This window comes from Genypterus blacodes, unplaced genomic scaffold, assembly GCF_046128005.1.
Source record: "Genypterus blacodes isolate CSIRO-AG114 ecotype Tasmania unplaced genomic scaffold, CSIRO-AGI_Gbla_v1 ptg000030l_1, whole genome shotgun sequence".
NCBI classification, from domain to species: domain Eukaryota; kingdom Metazoa; phylum Chordata; class Actinopteri; order Ophidiiformes; family Ophidiidae; genus Genypterus; species Genypterus blacodes.
In genome coordinates this window covers 1,175,350-1,197,343 of record NW_027466843.1, presented here as the reverse complement: position 1 = coordinate 1,197,343, position 21,994 = coordinate 1,175,350, and the positions used below count along the sequence as shown (strand labels likewise).

The 21,994-nt window shown below is 43.3% G+C and overlaps 1 protein-coding gene across 1 annotated transcript in view; it reads left to right on the top strand.

Annotated features, from left to right (window-relative positions):
• The window catches only part of xylt1 (xylosyltransferase I), a 66,792-nt gene that overhangs the window by 28,211 nt on the left and 16,587 nt on the right, over positions 1-21,994 (top strand). The window contains exons 2-7 of the mRNA XM_076145787.1: positions 7,891-8,464; positions 13,304-13,476; positions 13,559-13,761; positions 17,513-17,593; positions 18,353-18,569; positions 18,739-18,915. Coding sequence (XP_076001902.1) covers positions 7,891-8,464; positions 13,304-13,476; positions 13,559-13,761; positions 17,513-17,593; positions 18,353-18,569; positions 18,739-18,915 — 1,425 coding nt within the window. The remainder of the gene's footprint in view (positions 1-7,890; positions 8,465-13,303; positions 13,477-13,558; positions 13,762-17,512; positions 17,594-18,352; positions 18,570-18,738; positions 18,916-21,994) is intronic.

Here is a 21,994-nt window from a genome sequence, read left to right as displayed (position 1 = left end):
TCTCTCTCTCTCTCTTCAGCCTTCCACATGCCTCTCTCTCTTTATCTTCCCCACCACTCTCCCAGAGCCCCCTTTCTTCTGCATTTTGGGGGCCTCTCTAAAAAAAGTTGTGTGTTTAACATTTCATCTTATGGCTCATAAATATGCACATAGTTACACACTCAAACACAAAGCAGTGTACACCAACCTTGCTGCCATATAGATCAGCTGCAGAATCCCAGTGTGCAGTCTGACCCAGTGGCCCCTAACGTACAGAAGCGACCCACTGTAGTCCTGCTTTTGAGCAAGGGCCCATGATGTCATAGGAGAATCGCCTTCATCGCTCCCTCTCTCTCTCTCCCTCTCTCACACACACACACACTTGCACGCACAAAACATAAAAGACAGCCCCTCCCCACTCTTTTCTTCTCATCGCTGTGGTGAATGAAATTGCATGGCTGTGCAGTTCAATCACTGTCAAGTGCAAAGAAAAGGGGTCTCTTGTGCAAAATTTCATGATTCACAATTGATTAAATAGTGGTGTCATTTCATGGCTGAACAGGGAGGTGTGTGAGTGGTGCGGGGGGGTTCATGCCCTTGTGAGATATGGCTCAGAAATCGCCTGATGGGCCCTATTCAAAGCTGGAGATGTAAAGTTCTGGCGTTTATTCACAGGGAAAATGAGAGGCCAGTATAGGAGAAGGAGGAAGGGACACAGAGGGAAAATTGCCAGTATCTTCTCATGGCTCATTAAAGGGCCTTCATGCCCATGTGAGACAAAGAGCTGACGTACTGTATGTAAGCTATATGATTTAGATTCGTGTTGTCATGTGGAAAGTGCCGGGGTTCACCCTGGGGAGATGGAGAGGAATACATGGGACAGGAAGGAGTTGTGAGAAGAGAGGAGGAGAGAGGATACAATGGTGACACCTGACCCAGCGCTAAGCTAAAATAACTTCTGCTGCCTCCTTCTCTGTATCATAACCCCGACCGGGCAGAAACACCAAAGTGGTTTTGCACGCTTGAAACATGACAAGTCTTCCTTCTTTGACAACTTTGTTCTCTCTGTGTTTTAGTTGAAAATGTGACACACCATCTCATACCCCATAAGAACATAACAGGTCTTAAAATAACAAACCATTTACTGACAATATCCGCTTCATAATAATCTGACGATTAATCGGTTTTCTAGATAATCGACATTGACAGCCCCAGCAGGTTTAAGCTGCTTTACTCACTGGGCTTCTCACACTGATGGACACTGTTTAGCAAACCGTGGATATGTTTTTCACACATCCATCTCTACAGAGAAACACACACTCACAAACACACAGGTGCTAACACAAAGGTGAGCGTGTGATGGCGGGCATGCAAGTCTTCACACCAATTTATCCCTTCCTTTCTCTAGAGGGGAACCACAGGTCATATATAGTATGTGTGTGTGTGTGTGTGTGTGTGTGTGTGTGTGTGTGTGTGTGTGTGTGTGTGTGTGTGTGTGTGTCTGTGTCTGTGTCTGTGTGTGTGCGTGTGTGTGCGTGTCTCTTCATTCTCAGTGTGAGTTTCACTAAACACTAACAGTTAGTTAGTAACACTCACTGTTACACACTTCAAACTGAATGATTCTCTAAGGTTTTCTCCTTCATCCAATTTAGTGGAAGTTATAAATAATTGTGACATCTGCATGTGTGTGTCCTGTTTTCCAGCATAGCATCAATTTCAGTTCATTTATGCAACAGTGAGCAGATTCTAAATGAAATTATTCCCATTAATTGACTCATTTGCATTGCATGCATTTATCTAGCAATCTCCATTCACACTGACATAATGTGCAACAGATGAGTCAGCTCAATTTCTTAGATTCTCATTGCTTAAAAGAGCGACAGTCGGGAGTGTAATGGTAAAAACTGTGAGCCTGGAATATTAATTTATGATAGAGCTCTGATACAAAAAAAGCCCATGTAGAAGGAAGGCAAAGTACAAATAAAAGAGGTTTAAAGACTAAGGTCTCTGCACACCGGAGGCCATGAATAGCCATAATGTATTTTCGTTACTTCCTGAGGAGGTGACGAATTACCCATTACCCTCCTTTCATTTTCCCAAATTGAACAAGAAATGCTACTCTCTATATCAGGGAACTACAGAGTAGAATCTTTCCATTGCAATGGTTTTTACTTCTTTAAAATACATTTTGTTTTGTGTGGTAGCAGTTTATACTTCATCTTACAAAAACCTGATGCTGCCACCACAGTCAACATCATGTTCACATCTTCAACATGTTTGTTCCAGCTACAATACAGTTTAACAAAAATGGAATCCGTTCGTAAAAACACTTCATATTGCATTGAAGTAGAAAAGAACCAAGCTAAAGTTGAATTTAGCTTCAGAAAATGCACATCCATGGTCAACCAGTGCATGGCCTGCAGTAAATGACACTTAAAGACTAAAACAAAATTACTAAAATACATTTGGATTGGAAAGAAAATGAGCCTCTGCCAGTCGGTACATTTACATGCACTTAAACTATCATGATTACATTTTACTGCAACTGAAAATAAAGTATGTTTACACCTAAAAGATTATGTGATTATAAATCGATTGATTCAGGCATGTAAAGTCTTATTAAGCGTGTGATGCCTTCGTGTGCATTTTCTCCATGGTTTCTCGCCTCATACTGTGATCATACAAGACATCTTGCACAGCGGCATACTCCGGCTGATTACGTGACTTCGTATGATCTAATCGCATTTTTCTATTAATGGCAGTTAAGACAAATCCTTGGAATAATCTGTGCATGTGAACATACTAAGGGAACAATAATCAGCACCACAGTGGGATGGACAGCTCTGCTCAAAGTGTGTATGTGGCCTAATATACTAAGCCATATACAAAGTTATGACATTTGGGAAGGTTCCACTCACTGATTAATTATTGCTCACATTTAAATATCCTAGAATGACTGGATTGGACTGCACAGGTGTGGGTTTCACACATCAGCTGTCTAAGAACATGTGTCCTGAGCGAGCCCAGATTTAAACACGCAACCTGTTTGAGTGAGCCAAGGCAAAGTTACAAGGGAAGGAACAAGGGAAAGAAATCAAAGACAATATGGTCGTAACAACAAGAAACAAAAAAAAAAGCAAAGGAATAGGAGCGATTCTGTGAAAATCCTCCAATGTTGATTAATTTGATTGCATGTTGGTGTTGAGGTGTTGAACTTCCCCTCTTTGTCTGGTTTAGAATTTAGCTGCTATGGCCTTTGGCTGAACTGAATACATATGATGTCTCAAACCTGGATTATTGTTTCTTCTGGAATACTAGTAGTTGTTTAATTTTGTTGTTTGATGTCCCATTACCTGCACTGTTTCCAGCTTTAGTCCATGCCCTTAAATTTAATTACCCTGGGCTTCCACTGTAAGTCATTTTTCAGACACTAGTTGATTTCTTTCTACATTACATTAGTGTGGTAGTCTGACAAACACACACGCACACACCCTTTCCACCACTCTTGCTTAAGGGCTTGTCACAGGGCACACACAACAAGAGGCTTCTGTGCATACCAAACACAGGCTGTTCATTCAGCACCGTGCATTTTGGTGCAGACATATACACACTCACATGTGACCAGCATTCCTCCAGTTTTAGCCCCTGGGAGAGGAGGGGATTGGAGGAATTGAAGGGGAGCGAGAGAGAAAGAAAGGTAGCAGGTTTACAACCCAGTATCAGAAGATCGGCAGGGACTTTGTCTGATACTCAGATTGCTTCACGAAAGGTTGGTGTTGGTAAATGAGGTATTAAAGTGCTGCCAAATACCTCAAATGTGAATTTACAAACATGAATGAGAGCAGCTGATCTGCTGTCCCAGACTGCTTACAAACTCACAAACTAACTAATAACTAACTAACTAATAAGTAAGACTTCTAAAAAGTCAATAAGGATTTAGGTCATCCCCCACTCTTCATCCGCTCATTTCCCCAATAAGATGTCCTGAGGTGCCGGAGCAGCTGTAAACCTCCATACGCCTGTCAGTGTATCAGTCTCCCATGCCATGCCAAAGGCCACATCTTGCTTTGAGTATCGCAGAGATCCAATTCGCGTAATTAATCTGAGCTTGTTAGCCACATGGCAGGCGGCCTCAAGCAGAAGCTGGCCCGTGTGCTGCCTGTCATCTATATGGGTGGCTTCACTGTAAAGTCAACCTACCTACTGTCTAGAAACCTTCGCGAATTTCTTGGTGAAGCAGAATATGCTAATGTACACGTTGGTGTGGTTGTGTTGGTGGCTGTACATACACCTGCTGATGTTGACAGAGCGAGCACTGCTGGCACACGCAGTAGCTTATCTCGGCGAGGCCCCATAGGAATGATGTCTTTTAAAGGAAGCGGGCAGGCAGGGTGGGGTGAAAGTGATATGTGCGGCTACCGTGCTCTCCTTCACATTCGCCATGGGACTGCAACAGTAAATGATGGCATTAGTGGAGGGGGGTTGGGGGTGGGGAGGTGGGGCAGGTGGAGACGAACTGCCTTCCCTCCTAGAGCGAGGGATGATACGAGGGCCAGGGGAGGAGGAGAGGTTGGAGCTGGACAGGTGCTGAGAGAGAGATATGTGCTTTTTCTCTTTTCTCTGCTGCACAGGAGATTGGCTTGAATGGGGGTGGGGGGGCGGGGGGGTGGGGTGAGGTGGGGGGATAACAGGTGAAGTATTTCCCCCTGTGGCTGAGGAAATGAGGGAAAGTGGAAAGGGCCAGCTATGTGTTGAGAAATGGACCAAACCATTCCCGGAGGGGGTTCTGAAACTCCCAGCCTTCCCTATAATGTACCTACTAGTGATGGATGATATTAACGTTTACCCCCTCTGCCTTTTTCTCACTCCTCCAGGAGGGCTGTTTGTCTCCGTGTGTGCGTGTGTGTGTCTCTGTCTCTGTCTCTGTGTGGGCGTGTGAGCACAGGCAGCACACCCCATGCCAAGCAATCCAGGCTTGGCCTCCCTAACATTCCCTGGGAGTAAAACACCCCCGCCCCCACCCCCACCCCTGTAACAATCGATACCCAGCTCCCAGCTCCATCTGCAGCTGAAGGCAGCCATATCTCCAATGGCCTCGCCTGCTATTAATTCTCTGTCCCAGTGTTTCCTGCTTAGAGCCTCAGACTGGGTCCGCACGGACTGACATTAAAGAGCAATACGGCGACAGAAGTCCTTTACTCACAGGAGGGAGCGTGAGCAGGGGGGAGAAGGGAGCATAGTATGAGGATTGTTTATCAATTGGAATCTCCTCTGTGCCAGCTTGCAAGCAGCCCTTATTTTCACATCAGGGACTCATTGGATAACCTCGCCTCGCTCTAATCTGGGTCACTTAATTAGCCTATAATCAACATCCTTGTGATATTCTATCTATTTTTGTGCTTTTCCCCAAACAAAGTAATTAGCCAGCTGGGTTATACTCAAAGAAGCAGTTTGCACTACAGCAACCTGTCCTTTGCTTTATGAAATGAGTCTTTCCCTGACAAGCACCACTTGGCTTTGCAGTGGAAATGGATTTATTTGCACAATGCACTTTTGTTATTGACATGCACTTTGGAACTTTGATTATGCTGTGACAGAAACATTGTATTTGACATTGGCACGGATTGAAGTAAGCTTGCTCTGATGAACAGACTTAGATTATGCAATTGCAAATCAATTTATTAAGGCAGTTAAGCGTATTAATGGGAGCAGGACGCCTCCCCGTTCATTTCCTCGATGGGCAGGTTGCCTCGTATCTTCATAGCCTTTTGCCTTTAACCGCAGTAAGGACACAGGAGTGCAGGTAAATGTACTGTGATAATGAGCAGCGTGTTGTTTCAGATTGGGTGGCATCTCCCATGAGGCAGGTAGAAGTTGTTCCATCCAGATGAGTTAAGGGACACAGGGCTCTGATGTTTTTATGTTTGTTCACCTGGGCTTTCTTTTTCCTCCATTTAACTGTGTCCTTCATCTTGTCATGTCTCTCACAATGGGACTCAAAGCACCAGTATCCGTCTCTCCGGGGCAAACACATGCTGCCTCTACTTCACTTGTTGTCAGACACACACACACACACACATAAATGAACACTTTTGGAATAGAATCACTGATGAATACTTCACATGCAGACTGATGAAGGCACTCACACATATTTTACCACTGCAAACATCCAGCGAGGACTCCACAGATTAGTCACATAGAATTCCCTTTGAAACTCTTTTGGATTTCTTTTTCGGTGATGGCTTGTCTAAGCGGCTGTTACATGCAGGATTAGTAGTTTCTGCCATCCATACCAACATAAAGTGTTTAACCTGGCAGACTAAAGGAAGGTAGGAAAAATCAGAAGGTGTATGACAGGCTGGATGAGAAAAGACTAGGAGGTAGTAGGGGGGGGGGGGGTGATAGAGATGTGAGATGGGGAACAGATGACGGGAAGAGGAGGAGTGAGCTGTGGCGCAGAAGGGATGAGAGGTGATAGAAACACAGCAGAGGGATGGAAATGGGACGTGTGAAGAGAAGTGTGAAGGGAATGAGTGGGGGGACGAGTTGAGAAGTCAGAGATGCATGGAGGAGAGGAGAGGAGAGGAGAGGAGAGGAGAGGAGAGGCAGAAGATGTAAGGCACTGACTGTTGTGAGAGTGAGACCTCTGCCAAGCGTGGGGTCAAAAGGAGTCGACACCGAGAATGTTGGCGGGGGGTTTGTTTCCTTTTTCACTTTGTAATATCAACCCATTCCCCTCTTTGTGTGTGTGAATGTGTGTCATCCAGCCGCCTCTAAAGTTGTGCTGCTACGAGGTGTTTGCAGAGAGAAGAGGTTGATGGGCTGATAACAGGCCTGGCTTTAGGGGTGTAGAGACATTTCCATGCTGAGCTGCTGGCACACAAAAGTATCTCACTTGCTTCCCTTGTGTCTCACCTCTCCTGCTCTCCCTCTCTCTCTCTCTCTCTCTCTCTCTCTCTCTCCACCACCCCCCTTCCTTTTTTGAGACTCTTTCTGGTTCCCGTGTCTTATAAATTCAGAAAGGCATCACGTATTGTTCATTATGAGCTCAATCTCTCCTCAGCTGCCGGTTGACGCTTTTTTCCCCGCTTTTCTGTCGAGCTGTTCAAGCTGTGCAACAGTCATGTCACAGGCATGCTGCTCTTTTAGTTTTCTGCTCGGTGCACTGCGCGCATCGCACCGGAGCGAGCAGTGCTTTGGACGAGCACAGCTCGTGCCTCGTGTCAGCGCTCCCTCGCCTTGCACTCCCCACTTTCACTCATTACCCTTATCCTCTTTCTGCTCTGCCCTGTGCCCCTCCTTCCCTTCCAGCCTATTCTGGTGGAAAGATAGGGAAATTGTACATTCAGACGTTCACACACCAACACCCACGCTATCTCACATATGCAGACTTACAGCACTAACAAGAGCAGCCTTTCCAGTCACATGGCACGCTACTATAATTTCTTCATATTCTTACAGTAAGCGTCTCCGGCGAAAAAGAAATCAGAAAAGGTACACATGTATGAGCACACACGGAATCACACACACCGACACATGCACATATTTGGTCCTTTATCCCCACTTGGTAATCTGTTTACGGAGTGCTGGGCTCATTCAGGGGAGAATTTAATTGAAACCTGGGCTAATCTGATGATGGCACGGAGCAGCAAGACCCGCGGCCTTACGTCAGCTTTAGTCAGGTTGCACCTTGTAGGGCCAACATTCAATATGTTGCCACTTCATTTCATGCCTCATGGTTCAACGCGGTGCTGCACACTCATACATGCCACATTGATTAATAATCTGACGTTTGATATGCACCTTGCTCACTAAAATTCTAATCTTTTGTTTGTTGTTTTCTCCTTTCTTTTCCCTCTGCCCCAAATCCCTCCCTTGTCTTTCTCCTCTTATCCTCACTCTCTCCTGCAGGATGGATATTACTCCCACCGACCCAAGGAGAAAAACAGAGTCGACAGCAACAATGAGAACTCAGTGCCCAAAGACTTTGAGAACATAGACAATAGCAACTTTGGGGCGCGCTCACAGCCACATCGGCAGCCTGTAGGAGCCACTAGCAGTAAACAGCAGAGGGAGCATCTTCAGGAAAAGGCCCATGCTCAGCAGCAGACTTGGAGGGACCCCCGCAGCTCAAATGAAGTGCTCCCTCTGGGCCACCAGCCACTGGCGGTCACCAACAACGCCTCTTTTCCAGGTGGACAGGGTGCCGTAGTTGAGCAGCGACAACATTACCGTGCCTCACAGGCCCACCAAGCCCTGTCGCAGCACAGACATCAGCACCCCCGCAGGGGGCAATCAACTGTACCACCTGTGGAGGTGACCTATGACCAACCACCCAAGTGCGAGATCAGCGGGAAGGAAGCCATTTCGGCTCTGTCCAGAGCCAAGAGCAAGGAGTGCCGGCAACAGATAGCTGAGGTGTACTGCCGACACAAGGAAGGCCAGCTAATGCCAGAGAAGGTCACTCGCTTCTGCTCTCTGGAGGGTGAGTTCATTTCATTGATTATTCAATTTCATTTAATATAAACGGTTCTACATCTGTGGAGTCATTGCGGTCACTTTGTATTCTGATCAAAAGGTCTCACACTTAATGGGTCAATATCAATCAACCTTCCCAGAGTAGGCACATCTGATCCAGCATTACTGACTAAGTAGCCCGTCTGACGCGAGTTGGAAGGTAACCCAATAAAACTTTTGCCTGATGCCACTGCAAGGTGGAGTGAAAAAGTCTGTCACCATAGAGAGAGAGTGAGAGGAAGGAGGGGCCAGTGTGTCGTTGTTCTGGTCATTTACATGCGATTTATCATATAAACAGCAAAACACACTTTTAAGAGGGCAGATGTTCTGGTGTTCAGGGCTTCTATCTGAACATTTCACAGTAGGTATAGATCATTGGTGAGACAGTGGCACTAATACAGGGGTTTGTTCACACAGATGACATCCATGCCAAAGAAATAAACTTACTTGTGGAAAATTCATTACGTCATAAAAATAGATGAAGAGAGGAAGTCATTTTTATGACTCGTACTGCCTAAATTGACTATTGATTTTTTTGCATTCATTTATTTTCTATTGCCCTTATTAATTGTACAGAGTGTAAAAAATGCTGACAGATTGTCAGTGTCCTTGATATGTTTCCAGATTTATTTGTAATGAATCTAAAATATTTGCAATAATTATCCTCGTAACATCTGAAAAATAAATTCCTAAATCTGAGAATCTGAGAATAGACCACCACTGTATTCTAACCCGTAGACTTAAGCACATGTTACAATATGTCCTTTTCCTGTTATTGTTAAATCAAGAGTCGTTTCCTTCTGAAGTGTAATCAGTGAAGCAAAGTGTTGGAGAAAATGGAGATGTAGCTTGTATTTACTCCAAATTGGTTTCCAATTTTCATTTGATTTGTCAAATGAAAATTGGACATACTGGGAGTCTTCTCTCCAACACACACGCACTCATCCAAACACAGACACACAAATACACACGTTTTCCTGCAATTTTGGACAGTTTCAGTCTGATCGCGGATTATGTAAACCAAATCTGTATCTGTAGGGAAAGTTTTTTTTTTAAGATAAAGGAACACACCCACACACCCTCTCACACACAGGCATGCACACACGCACCCACCCACACGCACACACACACATGCACATTTAGAAGGGTACTGCAGGGAAAGAGGAGAACACTTTTATACGTCCTGTCTGCTCTGGTGAGACACCTCCACTGCATCCACTCCTCTTATCAGAAACTCGAGGAGGTACAGTGACTTAGCAACTTTGTCCATTCCCCTTGCTGACCGCTGAGTATCGTTTGTCTGTGCCTAAGCTCCTGTCATCGAACAAGGCAACGCGCCATCCCACTCAAACTGACACTTTGATAAAAAGAGACAAAGAAATTGAAAAGGGCTTTCCCCTGGTGGCTGGGCTGTAACAACACGACAGCTAAATTAAATCACTTTTCTTTCGAACTCTCTGTCTGCCTGCCTGCCATGTCTCTCTCCCTTTCCCTCCCTCCCTCTCTCTCTCCCTCTCTCCCCCATTTGGATTCAAGTCCTAACCTTGTTAGTAGAAAATTGTCCAATTTGATTTGATTGGTACTGTGTCCTTGAGGCATTGGCTAGATGAGCAATTGTGTTAGCTCCAGTATTAGCGTCATTGAATACAGGAAGAACATACTGTCTCTGCTCCCATATGTTTACTTGGCTAATATTGGTATGACTAGACTGGCTGACAATGGATGACCTTATACCCACATATCATAAATAAATACAAGCATATAATGCTTGTATTTGTTTTGTCACTAAATGGGATGGGGGATTTGGAATGCTACATACACCTCTGAGTTTTGGCATGTTTGGTTGTTTTCTGGTTAAGTGGACGAAATGTGAGTCAGCTCTTGCCTATCTATGGCTTTGTATGTATGGGTTTTGTTTTTGGAGTGTGGACTTTTTGCTTTTGGCTTAGAATCAGTTCCAGGAAGCTGAACTCAGGTTAGCATTGGGCCAATTCCAGACAGTGTGTTTGGCCCGTCGTTCATAGCTACTGTTGGGCAGCTCGTTGCTTGTTGACTCATTTGGTTGAGCTATGAGAGAAGAGTGACAGAACAATTTAGGGAAATAGCTGCATAATTAGATATTTTTATGTCCAGTTTTGGCAGGGAAATTGTGATTTCAAATGTTAACTCCAGGTCTAGACTGGTGGTCTACGTGGGATCAGTTTTGATGTACCTGTTGCTACTTTTAAAATGATTACAGTAAATTGTGCACAAAAGACATGTTGGCCTAGTGTAAATAGTATAGACACCAGCATCTGGAATTAATGTTAGGGTAGCCTTTGTGGTTAAAATTGGTCATGTCTGTACTATGATGAAGGTGTACATGGACAGAATTAATAGGATTCCGTCATTTTCCAACTATACATGACGTGTTGCATGCATGAGGGGAATTGAAGAATAATATTACTGACTATATAAAGTAGAAAACTGTACTGTTCCAACTCACAACCTTCAATATGAAATAGTTTCAGTCAGAGATAGACTGCACGATACTAATTATAGAATAGAATTGAAAAGAACAGAATATAATAGAAAACCTCACATTATTATCAGTGAAAGTACTTAGCAAACACTTTCATTAGGGGAAAAAAGTTTCATTTAATTGTTTTTACACATCCATAGTTCTGCCAAGATTATTATTCTTAACAGAATGTCCAACTCATTTCATAGCATTAAGGAAATGAGGATTGATAGTCTACATACAGTCTAACCTATTGATATATTGTGATTAATGTGTTTGCAAATCTGGCTTTTCAATCGCTGAGATGAGAAATAGTTCTGCTTCGGTTGCAACCTCTCATTTGAGCAGTTAAGATGGAGGGTGGGTAAGAGCCTGAGGTTACACCAGATGATGGAGGAAGAGAGCAGGGTGATAGCCGATGAGGTAGAGGCAGTTTCAAAGACGGATGGTGATGGGGAGGATGAGGAGGAGGGATGAGTTCAAGAGGAGGGATTCTGCTTTTTCTTTGGGACTGCACCTGCCGTCTCTTCAGCTGCAAAGAATTCACAAAATATATATGTGCGTTTCCTTCCCAAGTACACACACACACACAATAGAACTCACAGTAAATCCTAAAATAACACACACACACATACAGAGCAGTGCTCATTAGTTCAGCTAGCTGGTATAGCACACACTGTCAAAGTGCTTTGTGAAGGGACTGGCCAATTATCCATGTGCAAAGCAAAGCAGTGAACCTTCTTAGCTGGCCACCAATTACCGTTCAATCTGATACGGCCCACAGCAGATTCCCCCTGTGCTGTCACACACTCATGCTAAGAGAGAGAACGACTTCAGCTAGAAAAAAGTATGAGTGACTGACAGGAGGTAGAGCCAGTCAGAGTCAGGGGAGCGTGTCATTAGCCTCACCCTTGTGGTCAACCTTTAAGCAAGGCCATTTTGGACACCTGCCCTTAAATTTGAATGAATGCGATTAGTTGAAGGAGAGGCGGTGAAGCTTCTTAACCTGGCTCTGTCGCCTTGTATAGAGACGACATGTCGGACACATGCCCTTAAATCTGAGTAATTACAGGACCTCAGGGTCAGACAGGGAGTGGAGCCGGGAGGGGCAGTCTGTAGTCTCCTCTGTTCATAAGGAACATAACCTCAGGGGGATGATATCCCCTCCTCTACCTCTACAGCATACACCCTCCTGGGAACTCACTGTAAGTTCCACATTTTAGTCATTAGTCTCTCTCTCTCTCTCTCTGTGCATATGTGTGATGTTAACTTTAGACGTAAAAACAAACACTGTCTACTAGAATGAGTCGGTTTCCATTGTTCACAACTGATTTCCTTGGGCTGAAGCACAAGTCTTTGTTTAAAAGTGGCTCAAACCACATAATGGAGATATGTGAGTTTGCCAGTTTCTCCCCAGAGATAATTGAGATTGGTTAATTTGATAGTGGCTTGGCAGGCCACAGCTGTGACACTTTTTTTTTGTTGCATGTTTGTTGTTGTCGTTTGTGTGAAATCCAAGGCGTCTTGTGGGAGTGTTGCCTGAGAGGAATGATGGCACATTGTCAAACTGTGCTCCACCCCAAAAGCCCCAGAGGGGTTGCTTATAGGATTCCTGTCTGAATGAGGATAGTATGTACGCTGTGTGCTGGAATTGTCATCGTTCCAATTCAATCATGGAGAAGCTGACCCGTGGCTTTGCCTCTCTATTGTTTGTTCAGTGGCGAATGTGAAGTGTCTGATGTTTTTATGTTTTGCTTTTTTATTTTTTGCTGTGCTCCTTTTATTTAGAAATACCTGAAATGTACTTTGATTTCTCAGTTTTGTGACACTTGCATTGTAGACTTATTGTGTAACCAAGTCATTAATCACCAAGAAAGCCCCTTGATTGGTTTATTATAAAACAGGTAATTCTCTGTGTAGATTGACTGAATCAACTTTGACACACAATATAACCCACTGAATGCACAATTGTGACATAGCAGGTAATTATCATGAATGTGCTAATCACCACTCTGATTGGTACTTAATGTGTTGCTTAGCAACCCGTTTGTTCAGCTGATTTTGAAGAAGTATTTCGTTTAAATGAAAGAATGAAAACATTGAACTTTAATTCATATCAAGAACAAATTATTTTTTGCATAATTGTTTTTCTTTCTGCTTTTATAGATTGTCTTCACCATTTACAGCCTCCTATCCTTATGGAGTAGATAGCAGATGTGATCTTGCGAACAAATGATATCATGTCAGATATGTCATGACTTTATGCAGTGTGAATACATTGACATGAGCTTTCTTGTACAATTACAGGTAAAGCCAATACAAATGTGCAATGGGAAGAAGACTCAACTGAGAGCGTCCCATCAAAACCAGTCAGAATAGCGTTTGTCCTGGTGGTCCATGGACGAGCCTCTCGCCAGTTTCAGCGCCTCTTCAAAGCCATCTACCACGCCTCCCATTACTATTACATACATGTTGACCAGGTGAGCCACACAGTCATCAAGTGAGAACCACCTAATTTTGTCTTCATGTAATCCTAACACCTATTCTGTGCCTTCGTTTTAGCGCTCCAACTACCTGTACAGGCAGGTGCAGGCCCTGGCTGCTCAATATGCCAATGTGAGGGTGACACAGTGGCGCATGGCGACCATCTGGGGTGGTGCCAGCCTACTAACCATGTATCTTCGCAGCATGGCTGACTTGTTGGCCATGAGGGACTGGAGCTGGGACTTCTTTATCAACCTCAGTGCTGCTGACTACCCCATCAGGTAAAACGAACGACCTCAGAGAATGACTCACTTTAATCAAGTGAAATACTGAGCGGAGAATTGTCTTACGTGGCAAATATTTCAAATAAGGTTATGTATTGACCATCGTTTTCCTTTTAAGTGGTCAGTTACGAGGTGTGCACAACAAATAGACCACTCTTGCTTCGGTCAATAAGAAGGAAATCCAATACATACTAGTCTGAGTCCCTGTGGTTAACTGCGAGCTTTAAATAAAGAGTCACTGCAAACCAAACAGATCAATGAGGTAGAACCTCTGCTTTTCATTCACACCCTTTCTTTGAAGTTCCTGTTTCCTTGCATGCACTCAATTGAATGGGTTACATGGTGAACTGATTACAACTTAATTGCCAGGGGTCAATACCTATTGACTCACCATGCTGGCTGTGTTCTGTACAGTCTCAACGTCCTTTCTGCTCTCCAAAACATCCCTGTTAAGAGGCAGTAAAAGGTACTTAAAAGACACAAACGCGAGCTAAATTTGGACATGAAGCCATAGAAATTGTCTATTGGAAGAGATATTTTGTGACTTACAGTTTTTCATGTGGGTTTATAACACTCCTGGGACTTAAGGGTCTGCTGGGTTTTTGATGTAGCTCTGCAGCAGCAATTAAAATCCTCCTATTAAGGAGAGAGTTATCTCCTCTGTGCAGCCAGATGTCCACCAGTTGAATTTAGACAAGCTGTAATGGCCAGTGGGTAAAATGAAGCTGAATCTGATGTCTGCACAGCTGGAGCCAAGATGTAAAGCCATGAGTGGACTTATTTACTTACCGTGTTCTACAGCCCCATGTGGATTTTATTCATAGGCAGGTTGAGTCTTGTTGTGTTAAGTTGTTTTCACCCTTTCACTGAATACTGCTGACATGCTGTCTATGTGTATTTGTCTGTGTCTGTGTGTGTCTGTTTTTGCACGTGTGTGTGTGTCTGTGTTTATGTCTTGCCGTCTGCATAGCTCAGTCTTTCTCAGCACCTGTCTTCATACATTTGTGCACATCTATCTGTTCTGGTTGCCAATTGGACTCTGTCAGTGATTAAATGTGTTTGTGTGTGTGTGTGTGTGTGTGTATACTTGTGCCGAGACACCGTTTTCCCATCTTTTGCATCCTCATTTGCATGTTGGCGATGCTGAAAAAAGGGCTGACAGTAGAGGTTTTAAGCCCCATCTGTTGGGAAAGGAAACAACTGATGGAGTGGAAGAGGGAACGGACAAGAAATGACGGAGAGAAGGGAGAGAGCGAGGATAAGCAGCTCGGGAATGGGAATGATAGGGAACTGCATGTTTTGGATCCATGCAATATGGAAATATGGAAATCCTGGTCTTGTATCTTTGCTTAGCAAGTGCATTTATAACAACAGCTTGGATTTGATCAAATCTATGGACTGCACATTTTCTGTGTAGAATACTTGAAGATTGTTGTGTGATGTTTTGGTACTTAGCGCATTAGGCCTGTGGTCAAGCCCTTTACCTGCTAAACACATAACTGAAACACATTTAGCCCTTTGTGCTGTTTGCAACTCACAATCTGATCTCTGTGTCAGAGATCAAAACAGACATTCCCCTCCAGAAATCAACATCATCATTACATTATCATTATGATGAATATCACTACATACACTAGCTGAAAGTGCTTCACAGCAGCATTTGTTTGACAAACAACACTATCAGATAAAAACACAAAGTAAGAGCATAAAATATTACATAATGAATAATTACAAGTTAAATAATCATTTTGGGTTTAATGTGGATATTCCTTTTAGTAAGAAAATAAAAATATAAGAAATACTACTACACAACTACTACTATTACTAATACATTAAAACATTGTACCAACAGCACACAAAACCTCATGAGACAAGCAGAAGCTTAATTCCAGCTGGCAAAGTCCGTACAACTGCACATGCTATTTTTCTGCTTCCTTTTTCAATTCATTATTAAAAAATAACAACTGCTACTACAACTACAACTACTATACTTATATATATACATCCTACAATTTTGATAATAAATAAAGCTATACAAAAACTATAAACGATTGGCATTGAACCTGTACGAGCCTTTCCTTTAGCTCTAATTATGTATCCTGGTCCAAATGCCACTCTTCTTTCCACTGTGACCCTCAGGCTTTGGTGCTGGCAGGAATGTCGGGGGCTCCCCTGCCCTGCACCGCTCTGGCTACTGCTGTTGTTATCAGTGGGGATGGAGACAAGCATTATTTCTCCTCTAATTCCCTGATAATGTCTGTCCTGCCGCATGAATGGCTCTCAAAGGCAAGCCCAGAGCCCCTCACACCAGCAGAGGGGCTGTGTGTCCGGGGGGCTTGGAAATGTGTGTGTCCTGAGATGCCAGAGGATGAGTTACACGCTTGCTTTGTCAGAGAGTGCAACCCTTTTTTCCCGGCTTTTATCCACACTGTCTTCTTGTCGTTACCTCCTTTTCACTAAACCCTCTTTCATAGAGTTTGCAGCTGCTTTAAAGGAGCGCAAACTCGGGGAGACAACGCCTCGCTACATGCATCATATCGTCTAATCTCTTTCACATCATCGTCTCTGCTGTGGAAAACTGCATCTCTTCTGTTGGCTTTATTCCATAGGTGGCAGGTGTTGTTTGTCTGCTTTAATAATAAGTCTTTTCATAACCCATTACAGCTTGGCAAACTCATTTGAAAATATGACAAAAAAAATGTCTTTCTTAATGACTTACTGTGAGCTATAGAAACCTTTGCAGTTTTTTTCCAGGACAGTGATGATTCATGTTTAAGGTTTATCCATCTCTCATCTGTGTTACACTTATACATATTCAATGATGGAATAAGTTTAATGGGCTATGGTGCATATGGACCATGAAAGTGAAGCAGGGTTTCATTTTGACAGGGTGTCATTTCTGTGTATGTGTACACAGTTGAGAAACAGCAGCCACAAGGCTGACAGTAAGCAAACTAGACCCACTGGACAGGGTGACCACTCAGGTGGCAAATGTGGAGCTTGACAGAAATTCCCCTGCTGTGTGTGTGCATGTGCGGGTGGGTGTGTGTGTGTGCTGTTATTTGTGTGTCTATATGCATCCATAGACACAGACACAGCACACATACACAAGCAATTCTTGTGTGTTGGAACGTATGAGAGGCTGCATGCGCCTCTACAGCAGATCATCACTTGGGCTTTATGGCCAAGGACCTCCTAAGATAAGCCCCCCAGGCTGTGAAATTGCTCTTTCAAGAAAAAATGACATTAATATGCGCTTGTCCCTCCCCGACTGATCCTCAAGCTTTTTAAAGGGCCTCACTGCTCTTTTAGAAAGTCATCATGAAAGGCAGACACAGGCTCCACCACAGATGAAATGTTAGAGCCATTGGTGGGGGCATAGCCTGCAGAGCAAAGCTTTTAGCCTGTCTGGCCTGTGTATGAGAAAGTAGACCGCTCTACAATGTAACACCAGCGTGAAGTCATTCATCAAAATTGTGGATAGCAGAATCGTTTGTATAATCCTAAATAGTTTTAACAGTGTGAAGGGAACGAGGGGCTGTCACTGAGTGCAGCTCAAGTATTTAATTGCTCTCTATGTGACTCAAGGGAATTCATTATTGCAAGTAACAGGTGGATTCATTTACATAATTTCCTTTGAAAAACACTCATATTGTTCTAATTGTAAGTTCTATTTCCTTTTTTAAAATGTTAATGTGAGGTTGCACCATATGTTTCCAAATCAAAACTTAGTCATTTTGTGTTTCAGGACTAACAACCAGCTGGTGGCCTTCCTGTCCAAATACAGAAACATGAACTTCATCAAGTCCCATGGCAGGGACAATGCCAGGTGAGCTGCAAATTTCGAACTTTGTTTGAAACTCCCAGCAACACCCAACTCCCCTCCTACCAGCTTTCTCACACCAACACCTACTGTATGTGCACTCGCAGCATCCTCCTGGCAGTGTGACACGATGACAGAAGCATAATACAATTAGCTCCCATCTGTGGCTTGATTAATTAACCTTCTCAGTAGGGTAAGCTGGTGACGTTGTTGCCAGAATGATGCTGCCCTGTACTTTCATTCCCCATCACACACGCCATGGTGCAAGCAATCATCACCAGACTCTGCGGACTGAAACACCCCACATGGAAAAAGAACACATGATCCATAATGCAGCACAAGTTGATTAAAATTTATGGAGGAAGCACTTTGATCAGTAGTAGAGTCGAGTAAAATGTTGTGTTTATGTATACAATTGGTCATGTGTATGTGTACAAATGTTATAGCCTTAAGGTCAACATGTCAACAGCACTAATCACCTCACAGATCATAGGGAACCATCTGATCTGGTTGACCCGAACCTGACTCCAGCTACTGTCTAACACTCGATACACTCTCAGGAGTAATACCATTCATTATGGATGCAAGGTTTCAAGTCAGGTCACACTTGGAATAGGGAAGTGTGACCTTTTTATTTGTCTAATACTAATTTAAGGGCAAGGACAGGAGACTTTTCCCCCATAATGTAATCAGTATTGTAACAATTGTAGGTACATAGTAGCCTGGTCTGACCGTATTCTTATTCTGTGTGCGTTTGTGTTATAGGTTTATCCGCAAACAGGGCCTGGATCGTCTGTTCTTCGAGTGTGACACCCACATGTGGAGGCTTGGTGACCGCAAAATCCCTGAAGGCATTTCTGTAGATGGTGGGTCGGACTGGTTCCTTCTCAATCGCCGGTTTGTGGAATACGTCATCAACTCCAAGGACGACCTGGTCACCAGCATGAAGCGCTTCTACACCTACACACTGCTGCCTGCCGAGGTAACACACATAGACACTACCTTCACACACATTTCTTACTCAATATCACCCACGGTAAACATTGCTTAGAACTGGACTGGATTATTATGGAAATTGTATGCTTTCAAAATTTGAAAGTATACTAACTTTAGATAAAAGTCGATTGATCTCTGTCCTCCTCACTCTGCAGTCGTTCTTCCACACGGTGCTGGAGAACAGCGTCCATTGCGAGAGCATGGTGGACAACAACCTGCGCATCACCAACTGGAATCGTAAACTGGGCTGCAAGTGTCAGTACAAGCACATTGTCGACTGGTGTGGCTGCTCACCCAATGACTTCAAGCCTGCAGACTTCCATCGCTTCCAGGTAACAAAAATGCAGATCATAGGAGTGGAGATAACCGCACAAACATTCACTTTAGTAGAAGGCAGGGGTGGTCTTCTCTGTGCTTTTTATAATCTCTGCTATATTCTAATGGGGGTAGAAATGTGAATAACAGCACATTTTTTCTTTCAATACTCACCACAAAAGGAAAGACAAAAAAAATGGTTTGATTGGTGGAAAGGGGGTTTCTGCCACAATCTGCCAGACACCTTGGATGAAGCTTACTGCAGCATTTGAGAAAATCTAAGTGGCTGTATTGGCTTTTATAGCTCTTCAGTTTTGTCATCTTCAATACCAAATAAAGGAACCTTGTCACAGAGGTCAGTTTCCATGACTTTACGCAGTTTGCACTAAATGAAAGCAGACATGATGTTCCAAGTAATGATTGATACTGAAATTATAAATGAATTGTAACAGTGTCTGCATGGAAATTGAAAATCTATTCAAAAATAAATTGAAACTCTTCAGTACCTATAGAAACAGAGTGATTGCAGTACGTAGGTATGCATAAAGGAAGCAGTAGGCAATTTCTAAAATTCACTTTAAGGTCTGTCCTCTCAGTCTCAGCACCCACCCTGTTCCCACAGCTTTCAAAATCAATGTGGCCAAAACTATGTCTTCATTAGTATGACCCTGAACAACAACAACAACAATAACAACAAAAACTATACAGATTAGACCTTATTTGCCTTTGGAATGGAGCGAAGATGGTTAGTCTGTAAAATGAAGGTGAATGACTTGCAGCGACTGGATGACCCAGGGGGAATTCAACGTGCCAATTTTGTAAAAGCTGCAGTAGAAAGTGAGAATGTTCAGCTACGGTTAAATATTCGTACAGGTCATGTCCTTTTTGTGCTCTGACTTTCTTTATCTCTTGTTGTCCTTCACATACCACTCCAAGCCGCGAGTCAGACTTATCTGCCTTCTGTCTCACCTCAGTTTCATGCAGTTCAGCACCAATATGTTACCACAGGTCTTTGGCACTGCCACTAGATCGGGTTGGCACCCCAGTGAAGTTCAGTCCAATGCTGGGAACAAAGCAGCCTTTCCAGAAGTCAGACAGGCACTGGTATTAATAGGGCTTAATATCCCGTCGAGCATGTTATCTGAACTTTCCTTTGAACCTTAGTAGGGGGAAGATGGAGGCTGGGCTTTGTAAAGTAAGGTTCAATTTGATTTGCAGATGAGAAGAATAACTCAAGATATGACTTGTCTCGTTTCTCACTTAGTACTTTGCAAGTGTGAGGCGCACTCACCAGTGAAGCGGTAAATGCCTTTGTAATGTGTGCAGCAAGCAAGTCGATGTGCCTTCAGTCTCAGCTCATCATTGTTTAGTAATACACTCAGTAGGTGGTCCATTTGGGACGTCTGTTGGACAGACAGGCTGTGACAGGTTGCTGCTTTCAGGTAACTGTGCTAAGAGTAGTGAGAACTAGAACGTCTGCAAAAGTATAAACAACTGAGGCACTCTCACATCACGATTTACTTTAAAAAACTGGAGCCAAAGAGGTTAAGGTTAATAAATCAGGTACAACTTCAAGCCACATGACCATCACACAGTCGCTCAGTTGCTGCTCCTGCATGAGAAATGTCTGAAAGCCAAAAAAACGCTTGATTAGGCCTTTTTCTTTGTTAGGTAGCACCAAGGTGTTTAGTGTCTATCAGTAAATAGTTTTTTGACAGGGACTGAAAAGATGTCATTGTGTGTATGCCAGGCTGTAGAGGTGGCAGTTTTCATGATGCATCATCAACCACACAAGCAAAGTGGGTGAGACTTGAGACTTGAGACCTGAATGGAGCGGAGGAGGCCAGACAGAGTGACAAATAGAGACGAAGAAGTGTTGAAAGTTAAAAAGACGATGAATGGACAGACACACAAAGGACTGATTTGAGAAAATGCTTGCTTGTTTTGTTCAATACAAATATGCATTGAAAATGGCAATGAGGAATGATTTTGTGTCTCTAAAGATATTTGCCCAGACTCTCTGACCTTTCCCACTTACCTTTAGCCAGAACCATTGGCCTTAATTGTGTGTTGAGGTTGTCTGACACAAATGCCTGTAGTGCTTTACAAGTGCCAAAGTCCTGTCATCAATAGCTACATTGTTGTGTGATTAACTTATAAATACTTCTCTCACTATGTCATTTGTTTCCTCACCCATTTCCATGCTGACACGCTATTCTCCTTCTGAGGTCATTTTCACACCCTGGATAAATCCGCAGATGGCCAGGCAATGTTGTTTTTTAAATAGTCAACACCCTCCTGTCTCAAAAGGACAGACAGGGGAAGAGTTCTCCTGAGAATCCAGACAGACACGCTTTTGGACCAAGAGTTCAGAACCAAAATTAGGAAGTACTTTACCCAGAATTATCATGGATAGGAATGGTTGGTTCCTTCAGGGAGTTCCTTGCCAGGAAACAATGGAGCAAAGTCTACATGTGACAAACGCAAAACTTATCTTTTGGTGCCAACCCTTAACCTGGTGCTATATGTTCTAACGTTGCATGAAAAGTCTCCAGAAATGATTCTTATGCTATACCATTGATTTATTTATACCATGTTATACCATTTACTGCAACGTCTGTCAGAGCTGCTTTGATTATAGACTTCGTTGATTTTGTTCTGTAGTCTTGCTTCATTATTGATTTTTTAATTGCGTCGCACTGTGTGTATGTCTGAATTATAGACACTGAGCAAAATATGGCCCCTTGGTGTGAAATGAAGGAAAGTTCCTGATGTACTAAAGGGTCTATGGTGTTTCTCGTCATTAGTCCCATTGATTTTATGGGTGAATGATTTATAGAAATCAGATTGAGGGCTCCACTTCTAGTGAATAAAAATCATTTGTTGTGCAAATGAGTGGAACAAAGAGACAGAAGCAGTTTCGATTTAATTAATAAAATATTCCATTTATGAGTCCATACAGAGCAGCTTTGCCACTGCTATTTCTCTGTTCCCCTCTACCACCTTCATCCCCCCCATTTGCTCTCTCTCCCACACTCCTTTCCATGCAAATCTCATAACACATTTGTTCCCTTTGTATCTTGGCATGCCAGCATT